The sequence below is a fragment of the Mesocricetus auratus genome, unplaced genomic scaffold, assembly GCF_017639785.1.
Source record: "Mesocricetus auratus isolate SY011 unplaced genomic scaffold, BCM_Maur_2.0 Super-Scaffold_100006, whole genome shotgun sequence".
Classification (NCBI taxonomy): Eukaryota; Metazoa; Chordata; class Mammalia; order Rodentia; family Cricetidae; genus Mesocricetus; species Mesocricetus auratus.
In genome coordinates, this window is record NW_024429190.1 from 25,523,851 (window position 1) to 25,543,095 (window position 19,245).

Genomic DNA, 19,245 nt, shown 5'->3' on the forward strand with positions numbered 1-19,245 from the left:
AGGTTTACAAGATTGGCTCAGAGTGTGCAGGGAGCTGGGGGGACCCCTAACCAATGCAGGACTAGCTGCCGCCATTTTACAAACACACAGGCGTAGAGATTTATCTAGTCGAAAAGCTTGTCTTAATTGTGGGAGAATGGGGCACCTTAAGAAAGATTGTCAAGCCCCTGAAAGAACAAGAGAATCGAAGCTTTGCCATCGTTGTGGTAAAGGTTATCATAGGGCTAGCGAATGCAGGTCAGTCCGGGATGTAAAAGGGAGGCTTCTGCCCCCTATTGAAGAATCCAAGGTACCCCAATCAAAAACGGGTCACGGGGCCCATGGTCCCAGGGCCCTCAGAAATATGGGAACCAATTTCAGAAAAGCAATCAAGAGGAAGTAGAGGTTTCCGAGGAACCCCCGGAATGGACTTGCGTGCCGCCTCCGACTTCTTACTCATGCCCCAAATGAATGTTCAACCGGTCCCAGTCCATTCCCCTGGACCTTTGCCCCCTGCCACCATTGGGCTTATTCTGGGCCGTGGCTCCTTAACTTTACAGGGACTCATTATATATCCTGGGATTGTTGACCCATATCATAAAGAGGAGATTCAAGTTCTCTGTTCTAGCCCTCGGGGTGTATTTTCTATAAAGCAGGGAGATAGAATTGCACAACTGGTGTTGCTGCCCTCCCTCGGGGATGGAGAAACCTACACTTTACAAAAAAGGGCTATGGGATCTTCTGGAAGTGATTCAGCCTATCTGGCTATACCCCTAAATGAGAGACCTACAATAAAATTGTTAATTAATGGAAAAGAATTTGAAGGGATAATGGATTCGGGAGCAGACAAAAGCATTATTTCACTCCATTGGTGGCCGAAGTCTTGGCCCACTGTTGTTTCATCTCATTCTCTACAAGGTCTTGGATACCAGTCCTCTCCTGCCATCAGTGCCTCAGCCTTAACCTGGCGGGATGCTGAAGGCAAACAGGGATGTTTTACCCCCTATGTGTTGCCACTCCCTGTAAATTTATGGGGACGAGATGTGTTACAAGCCATGGGCATGACCCTAACTAATGAATACTCCCCCAGGCATCAGCCATTATGGCAAAGATGGGGTATACAAATGGTAGAGGCTTGGGTAGGCAAGAACAAGGCAGAATAAAACCCATTACACAACACGGAAATCGGGGTAGAAAAGGACTGGGTTTTATTTAGGGGCCGTTGAGGCTTCACGACCCATACCATGGAAAACAGAGGAGCCGTTATGGGTCTCTCAATGGCCTCTATCCTCTGAAAAATTAGAGGCTGTCACAAGATTAGTGCAAGAACAGGAACGGCTGGGGCATCTAGAGCCTTCTACCTCCCCATGGAATACACCAATTTTTGTTATTAAGAAGAAATCTGGGAAGTGGAGATTACTCCACGACCTGCGGGCCATTAACAATCAGATGCATCTTTTTGGCCCTGTTCAAAGAGGCCTTCCTTTGCTTTCTGCACTTCCTCAAGATTGGAAGCTTATTATTATAGATATTAAGGATTGTTTCTTCTCTATTCCACTTTACCCACGGGATAGACCAAGGTTTGCCTTCACTATCCCTTCTCTTAATCATATGGAACCAGACAAGAGATTTCAGTGGAAGGTACTGCCGCAAGGCATGGCCAATAGCCCAACAATATGTCAGCTGTATGTGCAGGAGGCTTTGGAGCCAATTAGGAAGCAATTTACATCTTTAATCGTTATCCATTATATGGACGATATTCTTATTTGTCACAAAGAGTTAGATGTTTTACAAAAGGCTTTTCCCATGCTGGTGGCTGAATTAAAACAGTGGGGATTAGAGATTGCCTCAGAAAAGGTTCAAATTGCAGATACAGGCCTCTTTTTGGGCTCAAAGATTACTCCCAAAAATATAGTTCCTCAGAAAATAGAAATTCGCAAAGACCACTTACAAACATTAAATGATTTTCAGAAACTTCTGGGAGATATAAATTGGTTGAGGCCCTTTTAAAAATTCCATCTGCTGATCTAAAACCCCTCTTCGATCTCCTGGAGGGTGAGCCTCATATCTCCTCACCCAGAAAATTTACCCCTGCCGCCCACCGAGCCTTACAGATGGTGGAAGAGGCCTTACAGGAAGCACAATTACAACGAATTGAGGAGTCACTACCTTTTAATCTGTGTGTTTTTAAGACAGCTCAATTGCCAACTGCAGTCCTGTGGCAACATGGACCATTACTTTGGATTCATCCAAATGCTTCCCCTGCTAAGATTATTGACTGGTACCCTGATGCTGTTGCACAGCTCGCGCTTCGCGGAATAAAAGCAGCTGTTACACATTTTGGCAGGGATCCTGATTCCTTGATTGTGCCTTATACTGCTGCACAAGTTCAGACCTTGGCAGCCACATCTAGTGATTGGGCAGTTTTAGTTACTTCCTTTTCAGGACAAATTGATAATCATTTTCCAAAGCATCCAATTTTACAGTTTGCCCTAAACCAGGCTATAGTGTTTCCACAAGTGACAGCTAAAGACCCACTCCCAGATGGGACTGTGGTGTACACTGATGGATCAAAAACTGGTATGGGAGCTTATGTGGTCAAGGATAGGGTTATATCTAAACAATATAATGAAACTTCACCTCAAGTTGTAGAATGTCTGATAGTACTGGAGGTTCTTGAGGCTTTTCCAGGACCCCTCAATATTGTATCAGATTCCTCTTATGTGGTTAATGCAGTTAATCTCCTTGAGATAGCTGGAATAATAAGATCCTCCAGCAGAGTTGCTAACATCTTTCAGAAGATACAAGCTGCCTTGTTAAATAGGAGATTTCCTGTTTTCATTACCCATGTCCGAGCACATTCTGGACTCCCAGGTCCCATGTCCTTAGGGAATGACTTAGCGGACAAGGCTACAAAGCTGGTGGCCGCTGCCTTGTCTACCCATGCACAAGCAGCAAAAGAATTCCATAAGCGCTTTCATGTGACGGCTGAGACCTTGCGCCGTCGTTTTGCTCTATCCAGGAAAGAGGCTAGGGAAATTGTTACTCAATGCCAGAATTGCTGCGAATTCTTACCTACTCCCCACATGGGAATAAACCCACGTGGCATTAGACCATTGCAGATGTGGCAGATGGATGTTACTCATATTCCCTCTTTTGGAAGGCTTCAATATGTTCATGTTTCTGTTGACACCTGTTCTGGCGTAATGTTTGCCACACCCCTAACAGGGGAAAAGGCCTCATATGTGATTCAACATTGCCTTGAGGCCTGGAGTGCTTGGGGAAAACCCAGAATTTTAAAAACAGACAATGGACCAGCATATACCTCTCAAAAATTCCGACAGTTTTGTCGGCAAATGGATGTTACCCATCTAACTGGCCTACCTTATAACCCTCAAGGACAGGGCATTGTGGAACGTGCCCATCGTACACTCAAATCATATCTGATTAAACAAAAGGGGAGTATTGAGGATGTTCTACCCTCGGTACCAAGAGTTGCTGTATCCATGGCACTTTTTACCCTTAATTTCTTGAACTGTGATGCCCAAGGCCACACTGCGGCTGATCGCCACAGTTTAGAGCCTGATAGGCCAAAAGAAATGGTAAAATGGAAAGATGTCTTGACTGATCTCTGGAAAGGCCCGGATCCTATTCTTATAAGATCCAGGGGAGCTGTGTGTGTTTTTCCACAGGAGGAAGAAAACCCCCTGTGGATCCCTGAAAGACTCACTCGAAGAGCTCCTTCACAACTCCAGAATAAGAAGGATGGAGGCCAAGTGGGTGATGAAGACTCTCCTACTCGGGATGATGGTTCCTAGTATGATGGGAGAGTTACGGTGGGCCATCATGTCTACCTTCCCCCTACCGATGCCAGTGATGCAGAATGCCCAGGTGTTCCCTAGATTTTTCACAACTAATAGAGAGTTGGGGCTTGCCTTTTGCCTTTAGATCCTCAGATACAGAGTTTTCAGGATGAGAGAACCTTGTCATTAGTAGGAAGCTTATGCTTTACTGTGATTTCTTCATTAAAGGATAATTTTATTCATATGGATCCAGAAAGATCTAATGCTAATCCTTTTGAATTAATGGAAGCTGTACTGATCTTTCTCCTATGATAGTGAGAAGGGACAGATTACTTTTGATTGGAAAGGGGCATTAGGCAACAGTCTGAGTGAGGGACAGAGCTATGGATCATCTGATTGGTCCTCCTCCAATGTTAAGTATACCCCTTTTAAGAGAACTAATTATTCAGCTGCCCTTTATTTGGGTTGTGAGTAATGATACCTTAGGTAAGAATCAGAAAGAAATAAATTGTTCTGCTTAGAATTGTTTTTATGCATTATGCTGGGATGCTATTAAGCACCCTTTTGCTTTGGTAATGCGCATGCCTCGATTTATTCCAGCTCCTGTTGAGGCGCCAAGTAATTTGAGTTTGTTTAGGGAAAAGCGAGATTTTTGGGATCTCTGCTATTATTGTGGGCCTGATAGCCACCGCCGCGGTTACTGCTTCGGTTACCGCCTCGGCCCTTGCACTTTCTGCCACTGTGCAGACAACTCAAACCATTAATGAACTATAGGCCACTGTGACCATGGTCCTAAATAAACAGGCCACTGCCAATTCTCAGATACAAGGAGGCCTGATGTTGGTAAACCAACAGATTAATTTGGTTCAGGAACAATTGGATATATTGTGGCAGATGGCCCAATTGGGATGTGAACAAAAGTTGCCTGGCCTTTGTGTCACTTCAGTACAATATGAGAATTTTACAAGAGCAGCTAACCTGTCAAAAGCTCTGTCTCAACATTTATTACAGAATTGGACTTTTGAGTTTGAGCAGACACTCCGTGAGTTGAGAATGGCGATCCTGCAAGTGAATTCGACGCATCTGGATCTTTCTCTGATGGAAGACCTCTCCCCCTGGATTTCATCTGCATTTTCTTATTTTAAGGAATGGGTGGGGGTAGGATCATTTAGCCTAGTTCTCTGCTGTGGAATAGTGTTGATGCTTTGGATGGTGTGTACGCTCAGAGCCCAAACAAAAGGAGAAAGTGGTGGTGGCACAAGCACTTGCTGCCTTAGAACACGGAGCATCCCCTGACATTTGGTTAACCATGTTAAAGCAATAGGTCGCTGGCCTCCCAGCTCTTGCACCCCACGAGGCTAGTCTCATTGCACGGGATAGAGTGGGTAGGCTTCAGCAGCCCAAGGAGTTGCAAGGCTAAGCACTGCACAGGAGAGGTCTGCGGTATAACGACTTTCTCCTGGGAGATAAGTCATCTTGCATGAAGGTTCTATGTCATGATCTCCTTCCCCCAGAAAAAAGACATCGGACTGGTCAGGACTTCCTCTGGGGATAAGACCCTGGAGAGGAGCTTTGTACATGTTCCGAATTTGCACATGGGGATTTGACCTCTATCTCCACTCCAAAGTTGTGGGTGTCCTATTGCTTCAAAAATAAATGAATAGGGGGAGATGTGAGGAGCCGCCCTCGCTATCGCTATTGCCGTTAGAAGATGGCGCTGACATCCACTGTCAGTTGGAGTTAACTGTCGCTGTCAGTTGGAGTTAACTGTCGCTGTCAGTTGGAGTTAACTGTCGCTGTCAGTTGGAGTTAACTGTCGCTGTCAGTTGGAGTTAACCGTTTAAACTGTGCCTCTCCCGTGACGTCATCTGGGGTGATGTGCAAACCACCAATCCCGGCTCTACACATCTCACTCGGAGCTCCTAGGCTTATATAAGGGGCTGGGTTTCTTAGCTTGGGGTCTCCCTCTAAGAAGCTGATCATCTATCTCTCAAGATGCATTAAAGCTTTACTGCAGAAGGATCCGAGTGTTCTGCGTCGTTCTTGCTGGCGAGACGGTAGCGCGGGACACTGGACCATTTCCATAGCACCTTATCAACTCAAAAATGTTTTTTTTTTGTTTTTATTTTTGAGATTGTAATTATAGTTCTCCCTTCATTTTCCTCTCTTCAAACACTTCCATATACCCCTCTTCTTCAAATTCATGGCCTCTTCTTTTCATTAATTAATGCATGCATATACATATACAGTATTTGTGTACACACACACACACACACACACACACACACACACACACACACACACACACACCACAATATTACCTGTTGGGTCCATAATGTTAATTGTATGTATGTTTTTGGGGCAGACCTTTAGGGCTCTGTACCATTTGGGCTCTTCCCTGGGGAAGACCACATCTCCTACTCCCAGCTTTTCTCAGTTAACTGTAGCTCTATGTAGGGCTGAGGCCTGATGGGCTTTTACAAGCCCAGTTTGGCATGATTGCCTTTTTTTTTTTTTAAATCAGACTTCTATTTTACAGGCCTGGCCTGCAGTGTTACACGTGAAATTTGAAAGCACTGAGTCACATTATTGCAAATACCATAGATAAGAACACAACACACTTTTTTTTGAGACAGGGTTTCTCTGTATGGCACTGGCTGTCCTGGAACTTCCTCTGTAGATAAGGCTGGCTACCTCCTTCTGCCTCCCAAGTGCTAGGATTAAAGGTATGCACCACCACTGCTCAGCTACTGCATATACATTAAAAAATACATTGTTTTATAACTAAAATTTTATTCAAACTCTATGTAAATTGAATGAGTGGCATAATAGCCCTTTTTACCTACTGTAGATCCTACAGCCTTAGATTCAAGGTACAAATTGAAAACATTCATGAAAAAATTATAGCAAACATGTATAGGTGTTTCCTGTCATTATTATCCAACAACGGCTTAACAGCTATTTATACAGCATATGAATTCTAAGAAATGCTTGTTGTAGGAAGTAAATAAGGAGAAGGATATATGCAAGCTATATGCAAATATTGTACTGCTTTCTTTTATGAGACATGAGCAAGTAGGAAGTTTTGTATCTGCAGGGGTCCTACACCCAGTCTCTCATGGAGACCAGGAACTATTTTCCTTCCTTCCATTTTGCCCATACCCCTCTCTCTCTAGACATAGGGCATACACAATACAGCTTGATGAATGGCTAAAATAACATGCAACATATTAGGCATTACTTATTACATAAAGGACTAAAATAAAATATTAAAGAATTTTCTGCCTCTAAAGTTCAAAGTTTACAAAGATCAGTACTCTCAACTGACATTATTTTGCAGTCAAAATTATTCTTAAATATTCTAAAAGTATAATTAGTTGCAATATTTAAATTCTAAAACCTAAAAAATTACTGTGTATTATGAAACACATTTTCAAAACATGGGGATTGTACTATATTAACAGAAATCACTATAGTTTATGGGGAATGTAGAACCTAATAAATTTAATAAAAGGATAGTTAATTCATTTATCACCCATTTATGGGTCCCTATCAAGTGGATTATAGCTGGGTAGAAGAGTGAAAAAAATAATATGATACAGATTTTAATTAGTTATCATGCTTTCTTTGAAGGATGCATGCACATACTTTATGTTCCATTTATATATGTAATGGTTTGGGAAATCTGATATTTTTAATTTTTGTGTGGAAGTAATAAAAACAGGCCAAGTCCCTGAGAAAGTAAAACATTTCTTCCTTCACAAATGAAAAGAGGAATAAAAACTGCATGTATGTGAGAGGAATTTAGTTGTCTTTGCTGTACTAAGCAGCAAAACAAAGGCAAAGGTTTTTAAATGTGGTTATTATGCCTTCTCACTAAAATTAAAATTAGTGTCAAAATTAAACAAATATTATTTTTTAAAAACTCATTTTCAAATTAGAACATATGGGACTAAGTGAACGTGAAAAAGTTAATTATAAGAAGTATCTAGTAGGAGGAGTCTTTTCAACAAACTGGTTATGTTAGCTATGCAAAGAACCCAATACACATAAATAAGTTTTAAAGCCTATCTTTCCTGGGAAATTGGAGAGGAAAAATTCATTCACTTACATATCATACTCGATGTGCTTAACATAGGAAAAGGATTAAATAAAACATGGCATCAGAGAGTTAATAGTTTAGCAGAAGACAGAAAAACTAAAGTATAACATGGAAATGAAACACACTGTAAAGGGATCTAACAGTGTAGGAAAGGGGATGTAGAAGAGTAGAAAAAGTACAAATAAAACTCTTGTGTTACACATAATGCCTCTTATGTGGCAATGTGAGCTATACCTAGAAAGATGTAAATAGGAATATGAACTGGAAAACACTCAGGACAAGAGGCAGTGTATGCTGTTCTTGAAGAGGACCAGAGTTTAGTTCCCAGCACCTCTTAACTCTAGCTCCAGCAGATTTGATGGCCTCTTCTGGCCTCTGGGGGCACCTGCACACATAAACACAGATATACACATCTACATATAAATAAAAATAAACCTTAAAACAATCAAGACTAACAACATTTTTTAAGCAAATTAAAAATGAGAGCTTGAAGCCACAGAATTAGGAAAGATTACACAACGAAAACAAAGGAAATTAAAAAGAGGTTAAAGTTGTGACTTTAGGAGAGAACATTTCATGGATGAATTTGGAAGGATGGGAAAAGCTGAGTCAATAAGAAGACTCAGGGAAGAAATGCATTTGCAACCAAGCCTGATGACCTACAGCTGAGCCCAGGGCACACACGGTGGAAGGAGGGAACTGACTGCTCAGGCAAGCTCTCCTCCCACCACCTTACACGTGGCAGCACAGCCCCACTCATCAACATGCAAACATACAATAAATCATAGTTTCTAAAGAGGAAAATGTTCTTTACTCCAACACATCACTTGTTCATTTCTTTACTGAATTCAGCACAGGAGGAAAATGGCAGAGACAAGAAGACAAATAGCGTTCAGGGAGTAAAGTAACAGGAAGGAAATCATGCATCAAAAACTCAGGGAACCACATATTTCTGAGGGGAGGAGGGATTACCAGGAAAACACTTCAGGGTTGAAGCAGTCCAAGGTGGATACTTGGTTGGTTCTGGAAATTAAAGGGTGCCTCCCACTCTCCCTTTTAAGAGGTTTACTATGGCTGCATTTATGTTGAGGTCTTTGATCCATTTGGATTTAAGTTTTGTGCATGGTAACAGATATGGATCTATCTATAATCTTCTACATGTCAGCATCCAGTTATGCCAACCCCATTTGTTGAAGATGCTTTCTTTTTTCCATTGTATAATTTTAGCAGCTTTATCAAAAATTAGCTGTTCGTAGGTGTGTGGATTAATATTAGAGTTTGCTTCCATTGGTCCATCTGTCTGTTTTTGTACCAGTACAAAGCTGTTTTCATTATTATAGCTCTATAGCAGAGCCTAAAGTCAGGGATAGTGATGCCTCCAGAAGTTCCTTTATTGTACAGGGTTGTTTTGGCTATCCTGAGTTTTTTGTTTTTCCATATAAAGTTGAGAATTACTCTTTCAAGGCCTGTGAAGAATTGCGCTGGGATTTTTATGGGGATTGCATTGAATCTGTAGATTTTTTTAGTAGGATTGCCATTTTTACTATATTGATCCTACCTATCCAAGAACATAGGAGATCTTTCCATTTTCTGATATCTTCTTTAATTTCTGCGTTTAAAGACTTATCAGTTCTTGTCATGCAGTCTTTAACTTGTTTGGTTCGAGTTACCCCAAAACATTTTATGTTGCTATTGTGAAGGGGATGCTTCTCTGATTTCTTTCTCAGCTCATTTATCATCTATATGCAGGAGGGTTACTGATTTTTTTTTCTTTTTTGAGTTAATCTTGTATCCTGCCACTTTTCTGAAGGTGTTTATCAGCTGTAGGAATTCCCTGGCAGAAGTTTTCAAGTCACTTATGTAACCAATCTGCAAATAGTGAAAGTTTGACTTCTTCCTTTTCAATTTGTATCCCCTTGATCTCCTTTTGTTGTCTTACTGCTCTAGTTAAGGCTTAATGAGAAACCTGGCACTAGGGAAATTCCCAGGAATTCATATTGATGACCCTAACTAAGAGTCTAAGCAATAGGGAGGGGCTACCTTAAATGCCCTTCCCCTATAATGAGATTGATGACTAGATTAAATGACATCACCGAGCCTTCATCTAGCAGCTGAGGAAAACAAGCAGAGATTCACAGCTAAGCACTGATGCAAACTCCTGGAATCTAGTTGTAAAGAGGGAGGAGTGATGAACAAAGGGGTCAAGACCATGTTGGGGAGCCCTACAGAAACAGTTGACCTGAGCAAGTAGACTGACAGCTGGGGAACCAGCATAAGACTGAACCAGGTCCCCTGAACGTGGGTGTCAGCTGGGAAGTTTGGTCAGTCTATGGGGCAGCTGGCAGTGGAACCACTATTTATCCCTAGAGCTTTTTGGAGTCATTCCCTATGTAGAGGTACTCTCTCAGTCTGGATATGGGGTGTGGGGGGGGACTCGGTCTTGCCCCAAATGATGAGAGAATTTGATGACCCCCCCATTGGAGGCCTCACCCTCTGAGGAGTGGATGGGGGTTGGGATGAGGAGATGGTGGAGGGAGTGGGAAGATGGGAGGGAGAGGGAACTGGGATTGGTATGTAAAATATGACTGTTTTTAATTTAAATAAAAATTAATTTTAAAAAAAGGAGCAGAGGAAGAATACTGTGGTAACCTGAAACAGTAATGACTCTCTAGGCTTGAGTCTATCAACTTGTGGCCTCTAGCTGGTGACACTGTTGAGGGAAGCTGTGGGAAATTTAGAAGTGGGAGCAGGCTGATGGAAATGGGTGACATAGGGGAGGCCTTTCAGTTTACAGCCTAACTTTTGGTACTATGTTTTGCTTCTTTGCCTGACTGCTGTGCAGGGAGCTGGGCCTCATATTCCTACCCAAAACTCTGAAAACTAGAGTTGTTTAAACCTTCATGCGTTCTCCACCATAAAGGACTGAAATATGCGAAAACAGTGAGTCAAAATAAACCTTCCCTCTTAAGTAGTTAAATCATTGAAATGAGAAGACTGACCAACAATGGCTTTAAATGTTCAATCATAATCGATGACATTATTAATCTAAATGATAATAGTTTACATTCATCATTAACATAATCCTCAATTCTAAATTCGAAAATACAATAAGTTAGAATAGAATATAAATTTTACTTTACATTTTGACAATATGATCAGTATAAACCTGTTGCTCAAAGTAAATTGCTATCAATATCCAGATATCTAAAAATGATAAAATTAAGGAATGTTTCAGAAAACAAAAGCTTTATTAAGATCTTAACTGCTACTCCAAAGAGTCATGTATTTCTTGTCTTTAAAAACGTATTTATTAGCTGTCATCTCAAAGTATAGTTAATTACATTTTTTAAAGAAACAAACCAATTAGTTAATAGAGTCAATTCCATTAAAAGTTATTCTTTTCTGTCCTCATTCTGGTCAAACCAGATTGGAAATCTCTAAAATGGTTCTATTGAAGAAAATGGTCAAACTACAATAACACAACCCTCGCTAAATCCAGAAAATGGTGATGTGCTAGAAATAAAGGAATTTTCAAAGAACTGAAATAAGGCAAAAGTACTATACTAATAAAAATCTTTCATTTAAATTCTCTGTAAACTTTCAAATGATCATGAAGAAAACAAGAAATTCCCAAATGGAGAGGTCACTAAATACCCAACAACACTCACCCAACTATTGGTAGGAGACCTCTTGGAGACCCAGATGCTTGAATCAGCTGAAATAGTACCAAGTTTTCACTGATTACTCTTAACAAGGCAATGGAGTATAGGGCTAACTCCATACTATAACAAACTGAAAGTTATCAATATTGACAACTCTATTTACTACTATTATAAACGACTCAAAGGAAGAATAAGGAATAATGAATTCCAGTGTAAACTAAACTATATTTGTGTTAACTTTAATTCTTAGAGATACAAGTGTGACAACCGGATATGATAAACACACTGACAGAATAGTTTTTCTAAATTAGCATTTTACAAATTTTAAACAAAATGTACCACATACTTTAACACTGGCTTCCACTAAAAACTGTGAAGAAGAAATATACTTTTTTAATATAAGGAAAATTCTCCAACACTATTTCAGTAACACAAGGAAAGGCTTTTTTTTAAAAATTAAACCCAAAGAACTTCGGAGAGTGAGCAACTAAATGAAAGACTCAAAGGTGAACAGTACTTTTAATATTACCGTTTAATATTTTTAAATATGAAGTTATCAACTTAGCAAAAAAATACATGCTGGAACCTAACTAAAGAGAAGTAAAACAGAACTAATACCAAGGTAAGAAGAATACAGCAGGGTTTACTCAATCTCTAGAAGTTGAAGATAATGGTAACCTCATCCCTTACAAATCCAAACGTTCCTTTCTCCAAACATCTACATGGGGTTTGAAGAAATACAAACTACAACCATGGGAATGGTTGGGTACAAAACACCGAAGAACCTATTCTTTTCCAAAGTAGTTTAAATATAAAAACTGCTCTTACCTTATAGGTATCTGTCAAGTATGGGAATAAGTGAAACAAGTCCCATTTGGTTTAAATATGCCAGACAAATACAGAACAGACTTTTTAATGTCAAGCATGAATATTCAAGCTGACACTAAAGCAGTATGCCAGCTGGCAAATGATGTAAAAAAATACATTATTAGGGACAGGCCTATAACTTCATCATCCAACAAGTTTTTAAGACTTGAGAATAGCAATAAAATAATGAAAGTCAGAAGCACAAAAAATATTTTGAAAGGTACCTATGAAGGAGAAATTTGAGAATAGGATGTTGAAGACAAATGGCTAGCACAAGAGACTGATAATCTTATTGCCCCTATAAGCACAAAGAAGCAGTTAAGAATAAAGTAGGGACTGACAAATTAAAAAAAAAGTATTCCATGAGAAAAATTCAAACATTGCGAAATTTAAATTACAAAGCATGCCAGTATTACCTTTCTTTCGAAAGAGTGCATTTAGGTAATTTTCTGCTTGGCATTCAATCTTATCAGTGTGGGACTGGCCCTGAGATGATAGCTCCTCTGTTGGCGTTGACTGTGAAGAATCAAGAGATGGTATACAATCCTAAAATTATAAAAAAGTAACATACCTAATTACTTTTCATTTCAACCTGAGTTCCAACTAAATACTTCAAAATGGTCTCAATGTTCAGTTGTTCTCCCTTTTATAAAATATCAAATTATACCAAAGGAATATAAAATCTGATAGAATTCAGGAAAAAAAAAACAAATATACTTCCAACAGGGGCCCAAACAGCCTTATACCTTACCAAAACTATGGTAAAATATGTGGGTACTTGGACATGTGGGTGAGGGTGGTCAGGCATTGCTGAAAATTTTACTACTGCATGCCAGTGAAGTACTCCTGTCAGACATTAACAAAACAGATGGGCTTAATAGACTCTCAAATTCCTTTCTGTTCTCCTCATCACAATAGATAAGGAATCAGGATTTCTCACTACATAAGAAGATGCTGGTTTCACACATATATGTCCTCTATATTGTAGGTACATATTTCATCTTCAATACAGGATATATTTCTGATAGCCAAAGACTGTAAAAGTAGTGAAAGGGTCACAAATAGTAGCTTATTATCCCCTTACTACCAACTGCTAAGAAACCAAATTGTAGAGTGGTCTTATATAAACTAGGTCTCCAAGCTCACCCTTAGATACCTAGAATACCAACCTGACCTAAAGTGAAGTTCATGAGTCAGGGAGTAATAAGAAGTAAATTTGAAGGAGGAATGCCAAACCAAACCAAACCCCAAAACAACCAAACAGAAAAAAAATAATAAAGCAAAACAAAACAAAAAAATGAACCAAAAAAGGGAGAGGGGGAGAAAGAAAAGAAAAATAATAATGAATTTTAAAAGCTAAACTCAATGTTGGACATACTTTTTTCATTCAACAAAATCAAGTATTTAAATTTTCACTGAGTCACAAATTATCAGAACAAATTAAGTTTAAAAAAAAAGAACTGTGTTACAATTGTGTGATTATTTTAAAAATAATTTCATGGCACTAAAACTTACACTGACTGCTTCTCTCTGTAGGTTACAAAATGAACATTTTTCATCCATAGACCAGTCAGTCAGCTCTTCTGGTTCACAGTCTTTAAAAGAAGGAAAATATTCATTAAATATACTAACTTTATTGAAATCTCCATCTTCCGCAGCAATGGCAAAAGGAAAAATGAAAAACAAAAACAAAAACAAAAATAAAACCTAACTACTAAAAGTAAGGGGAGAAAGTCTAACTTTCAAATTAACCTCTTGAGATCTGGAAAAAAAAAACAATAGGCCATGAGAGAAAATGCCAAGAAAAAAATGAGCTGGTTATAGCTTAATAATTTTCCAACAGTAGAATTTTACGTATCATCTAATCACTTCAAATATCCAATCATCACTATTTATCAATTTCTTTTTATTTTCATTATAAGTCAGACCAAAAGGGGTGATATAAGCATGAATGGGATAAATTTTGCACAATCTTAAAAAAAATATAACACAGAAAAATGGAAGAAAGGACCACAGGTGTCGAGAACACACAGATTTGAGAACATGGAATGATGCCTACAAAAACAAAGAACAACAATCCATTTGTAGATCAAAAATAAGGCCAGACTTTTTCATTTCCAAAAGTTTGGTTACAAGAGCGAAAGATGGAGTAAACAAATAGGGTATATCATCCAATGAAAACTATGTACTATCCCCACAGATTAGTGCTGCTCTCAGCCTTGTTCACAGAAATTCCTGTTTATAGTGGTAACAGTTAATACAGAAACTCATAATTTGCCAAAAAGTGCTGAGAACAATTGACTACTAAGTGCTCAGCCCTATAGGAAAACTATATCACATTCCCTCCTCCCGGAGACTCAGAAAACATCTTAGAAAGAGGAGAATTTAAGAGTTGGAGCATGAAGAGGAGTGTTATATTCTGGACATGATAGAGCTATTGTACCTATGGACTTAGAGAGGTAGTGGTTACCTGAAGAAGAATGGATCTATCCCATTTCATCATAAATGCCAAGGGGCTTATTAGGCCCCACCCTCCCATGAAGCATTAAAGGCTGACAGAAGAGAAGTCCTGTTTGCAGTAGTGTAGTCACTGGTAAGTTGTTCTTGCTCAAGTAAATAATCCAAACCCACGCAAGCAATTCTAATTAAATGAGGGGCATGAAAACCTTAAGAGGGTTGGGCAGAGGGGCTTGGTGCAAGGGAGTTTAAGTGAGAATAATGTGGAAAGTAGAAATATACTCAAAGTACATTATAAACATGTATGGAATGGTGACAATAAAAATTTTAAATATAAGTTACTTTCATTTTTGTTCTAATAGATTAAAAAGTTTCCAGAACACAGAAACACTTTTCTGCTAAGGACATTTTAAGAAGGTATGGTAGTACTGTCATTCTAATTACATTTAGTAGATGCACTGAGTTTTAAAACCACTTTTTATAAGAGAATGTTCTAATCTTTTTCCTAAATAAATTGGCATGCAGAACCTTACATACAAGGTCGGAGACAGCTATACAATGGCTAATTGGAAACTACTGGTGTGCTACAGAAATTCTTACAAAAAGCACAATGGAGCTGAAGACACAGAAAATGAAGTGTACCATTCATAGAATGGAACAAAAACACTGATTAAGGCCATTCCTACAGCCCTTTTACATTAATCACACACAGAGTGGACTATCATGTAAATCTGTAGAAAGGTAAAAATTTGTAGAAAGATTTTGTAGCACAAAAATATTATTAATACTCACATATTTTGCAAAGAGCAGTATGTGAGAACATAAAACCCAGCACAGGGTAATAGAAAGATAGAAGACTAGAAATCTAGCTGGAAACACATTTAATAGCTATGATCTTTCAGGACACAAAGTTTTGTTTCAATCACCTTATGTGTTCAATGTGGGTTATATTACCTAACTAATTTGCAGACAAGTGAAAATATTACAAAAGCTAACACCATGCAAAGGTACTTATTAGCAACACAGAATTACTATATGTTGTTGTTGTTGTTGTTTTTTAATCTTGTACTGACAAAACGTGTACTTGATAAGGTTAGTTTTTAGAAGATTAAATACCTGTTTAATAATATATGGTCACCTTTTTACAGACAACTTCACATACAAAAGCTTTAAATAATCTAACAATTATTTAGACCCCTGGGCTGAGGAGATGGCTCATAGGGTAAAGGCACTATAAATCTCACAACTCATGTTTGATCCCAAGAAACCACATTTACAAAACCAGATGTAGTGTCATGGACTTGTAATCTTATCGCTCCCATAGTGAGATGAGAGACAGAGATAGGAAAATCACTCTGAAGCTGTGGCCAGCTAGCCTGGAGTACGCAGTTCAGCAGTGCAAATGAGAGACTCTGCCTCAAAAAGGTGAACTGACTCTCTGAAAGTTATCCTCTGATCTTCACATGCACAAAAAGATAAACATACATGATGGGAGATGCCATTCTGTAAATCTGTCTCTCTTATTGGTTGTTGAATAAAGCACAGTTGGCTAATAGGAAAGCAAGATAGGTGGGACTAGGAGTCAAGGAGGATTCTGGGAGAGGCCGAGTCAGACACCATGTAGACCGTGCCAGAGTAAGAGGTCCGGACCCTTTTCTCCGGTAAGAGAAATACTTAGATTAACAATTATGGGTTAAGTACTTAAGTCAGAGATAGCCAGTAAGAAACCAAGCAAACGGCCAAAAGCTTGCATGTGTTATTTGGGGGTTCAGACAACGCGGCAAGGCCCAGGAGACAGGCAAGGAAGACTACACTCAACGCATACACACATGCATGCATGCACCAAAAGCTTAGGGTTGGGGAATGAGTCCTTATACAACTTTAGCTACATAAGCTTCCTTTGTTTTGACCTTGGAATGAACAAGTATGCATCATTCATTGCTCAGGTTTGGGAAGAAAAAGTGTAATCTAGTCCCATTTGAGACAGGCTTCTTCTTTGTAAGGTCTGAGTGGCCTGGAACTCACTATGTAGACCAGCGTAGCTTTGAATTTGTGGAGGTCTTCCTCGCCCCACTGCTAGGATTACAGATATGTACCACCACATGGGGCTCCTCCCCAGGCACCTTCATCTTTCACTGTCTACCACAAGCACTTGCTCTAGGTGTAATCCTGGGACTTGGAGTAATTAGAAAAATGGTCCCCAAATACAGACTGGAGTGCAGGTTCCTCAGATTTCTCCTATATGAGACAGATTTCAGAGCTACTTTTTAAATGTAGAATTAGTCTTATAAAACACAACTTATACCAAACAGAACAGTTTTTGAAAAGTCAAGGAATCCTTACCCATTTTTATTTTTAACATGCTTTCATGAGAAAAATATAACATTGAGATTTTTTAAAACTGGCTAAGAGACTTAGGAAGATTTAAAACAAATGAACAAACAAACAAGAACTATTGTAAAGAGGATAGAGATATGTCTCAGTGGTTAAGAGCACTGGCTGTGCTACCAAAAGACCCAGGTTCAATACCCAGCACCCACATGGTGGTTCATAACTACCTACTACTCCAGTTCCAGGGAATCTGAGGCCCCCTTCTGGCACAGACATGGATACTGGCAAAACACATATAGATGCTTTATAAGTACTAAAAATAAAAGAATTTTAAAAAATGTATGGATCCAAGGCAGTTCAATACCAATGTATGTTGACACAGAAACAGCAATTTTAGACTAATTAAAATAATTACCTGTTGTAACACAAAAACTGAGGCATTACATGCTAAGGCCATACTAGTCATTTTAGTAGTAGTTCTTCAAAGAAAGATTAACTAAATTAAGGCATTGTATGCTGCCACACTCAAAAGTATATAGTTCTATTTTTAAAAGTTTTTACTTTTTTGGTACACAATTCAAACTATGAGCCTAATGGTGGTGGGCATACTATTTTTTTTCAGCAATCTTTGAAAAAGTAGATTATGAAAAATCAACTACAGATCAAATTTCTCCTCTTTTGTGTAATCAAAAATAAATATACAAACTACTCCATGTGAAAAATAACAAATATTCATCTCCAAATTAAGTTACCTCCTTTTCAAAACTTCAATAAGTGAAAACAGAGGCTCAAAAAATCTAATGGGTCTTTATAGAAATAGGTATGGTGGTATACACTTAAAATCCTAGTACTTGAGAATCTGAGGAAGGCAGACTGACAAGAAGTTCAAGGCTGGCCTTTTTCACATAGTGAATTCAAGGCTAGCAAAGGTTACAGTAAGATCCCATCAAAAAAAGAAACAAAAGATAAATAGGCTTATTCATGAAAGGCAATAAAAAACTAGTAGTAAAAACAGATATAGGTCTTTTCCATTACGGTTTGTACTCTAGTGGTTAAAGTCTGATTCTAGTCACTTCATCTGTTCTGACTTGGAAGTTATGAGACTTTGAAATTTGAGAAACAGTACTGAATAGGGACAGCATACATACTAGCTGTAGCCTCAACCAAGTATGCTTTTCCAGGCTTCAGTCTCTTCTCTGAAACATTAAGAGAGCATGTTTGTATCATAAAGGTTATAAAAAAAGTAAAGACATGTAATATGTGTAAGTTCAACACATGAAACTTTCATTTATTATGAACACTTTATTCTTTTTTAGTATACTTTATTGACAGAATACAAATTTATAGTTCCCAAAGACAAACCCCAGTGAAGAGTTTTAAGTTTACTCATTTCTGGGAAAGAGGCTGAACAAAGCAGCAACAAAATAACATTATGATTACAGCTACAATTCAGTTGTAGAGTTCTTGTCTACACAAGATGCACAAAAGATGGATCTGGAGCCAGTATCTTCAGCTGCCATTCCTGTCTTGCCCCTCCACCCTCTGGTGGAGAGATGAGTCGCAGGGACACTTCTAGACTACCTCTCCCTCTTCGAGTTCCCTGACGTGCAACCACCAGACCCTTCCTGCCACTGAATCTCCAGAGGGAACTGCAGGAAGAACAAAGCAGCCAGCATCATCAGCCACCATTCCTGTCTTGCTCCTCCACCCTTAGGTGGAGAGGAGGTGGGAGAGAGTAAGGGAGAGGGGGAGGAAGAAAGGGAGGGACCTGGAAGCAGAACAAAATGTCCAACATTCACCACCATTCTTGTCTTGCCTCTACACCATCAGGGAGAGAGAAGATAGAGCCGTGAACCCATACCCAACAGGAGAAGGAGAGATCCCACCTATACCCACTGGAAGAAGAGATGGGAAGACCACAGTATAAGAACACAACCAACAATACAAAGACTTATATGACACCACCAGACTCTACACCAGCAAGACCTGACCATCCCAACGCAGATGAAACAGAAGAGAATGAACTTAAAAACAACTTCATGAA

At 39.1% G+C, this 19,245-nt stretch overlaps 1 protein-coding gene across 5 annotated transcripts in view; it reads right to left on the minus strand.

Moving 5' to 3' along the window:
* Nucleotides 1–19,245, minus strand: part of Lcorl (ligand dependent nuclear receptor corepressor like) — a 171,473-nt gene that overhangs the window by 81,349 nt on the left and 70,879 nt on the right. For 4 of the 5 annotated variants that reach the window (XM_005068792.4, XM_013112518.3, XM_040747056.1 and 1 more), the window contains exons 3-4: nucleotides 13,929–14,008; nucleotides 12,830–12,959 (exon numbers count right to left, since the gene is read on the minus strand). In XM_005068792.4, the coding sequence (XP_005068849.1) occupies nucleotides 12,830–12,959; nucleotides 13,929–14,008 (210 nt within the window). Of the gene's footprint in view, nucleotides 1–11,552; nucleotides 11,600–12,829; nucleotides 12,960–13,928; nucleotides 14,009–19,245 lie in introns of all 5 variants that reach the window. The other variant, XM_040747058.1, reaches the window with a different exon arrangement.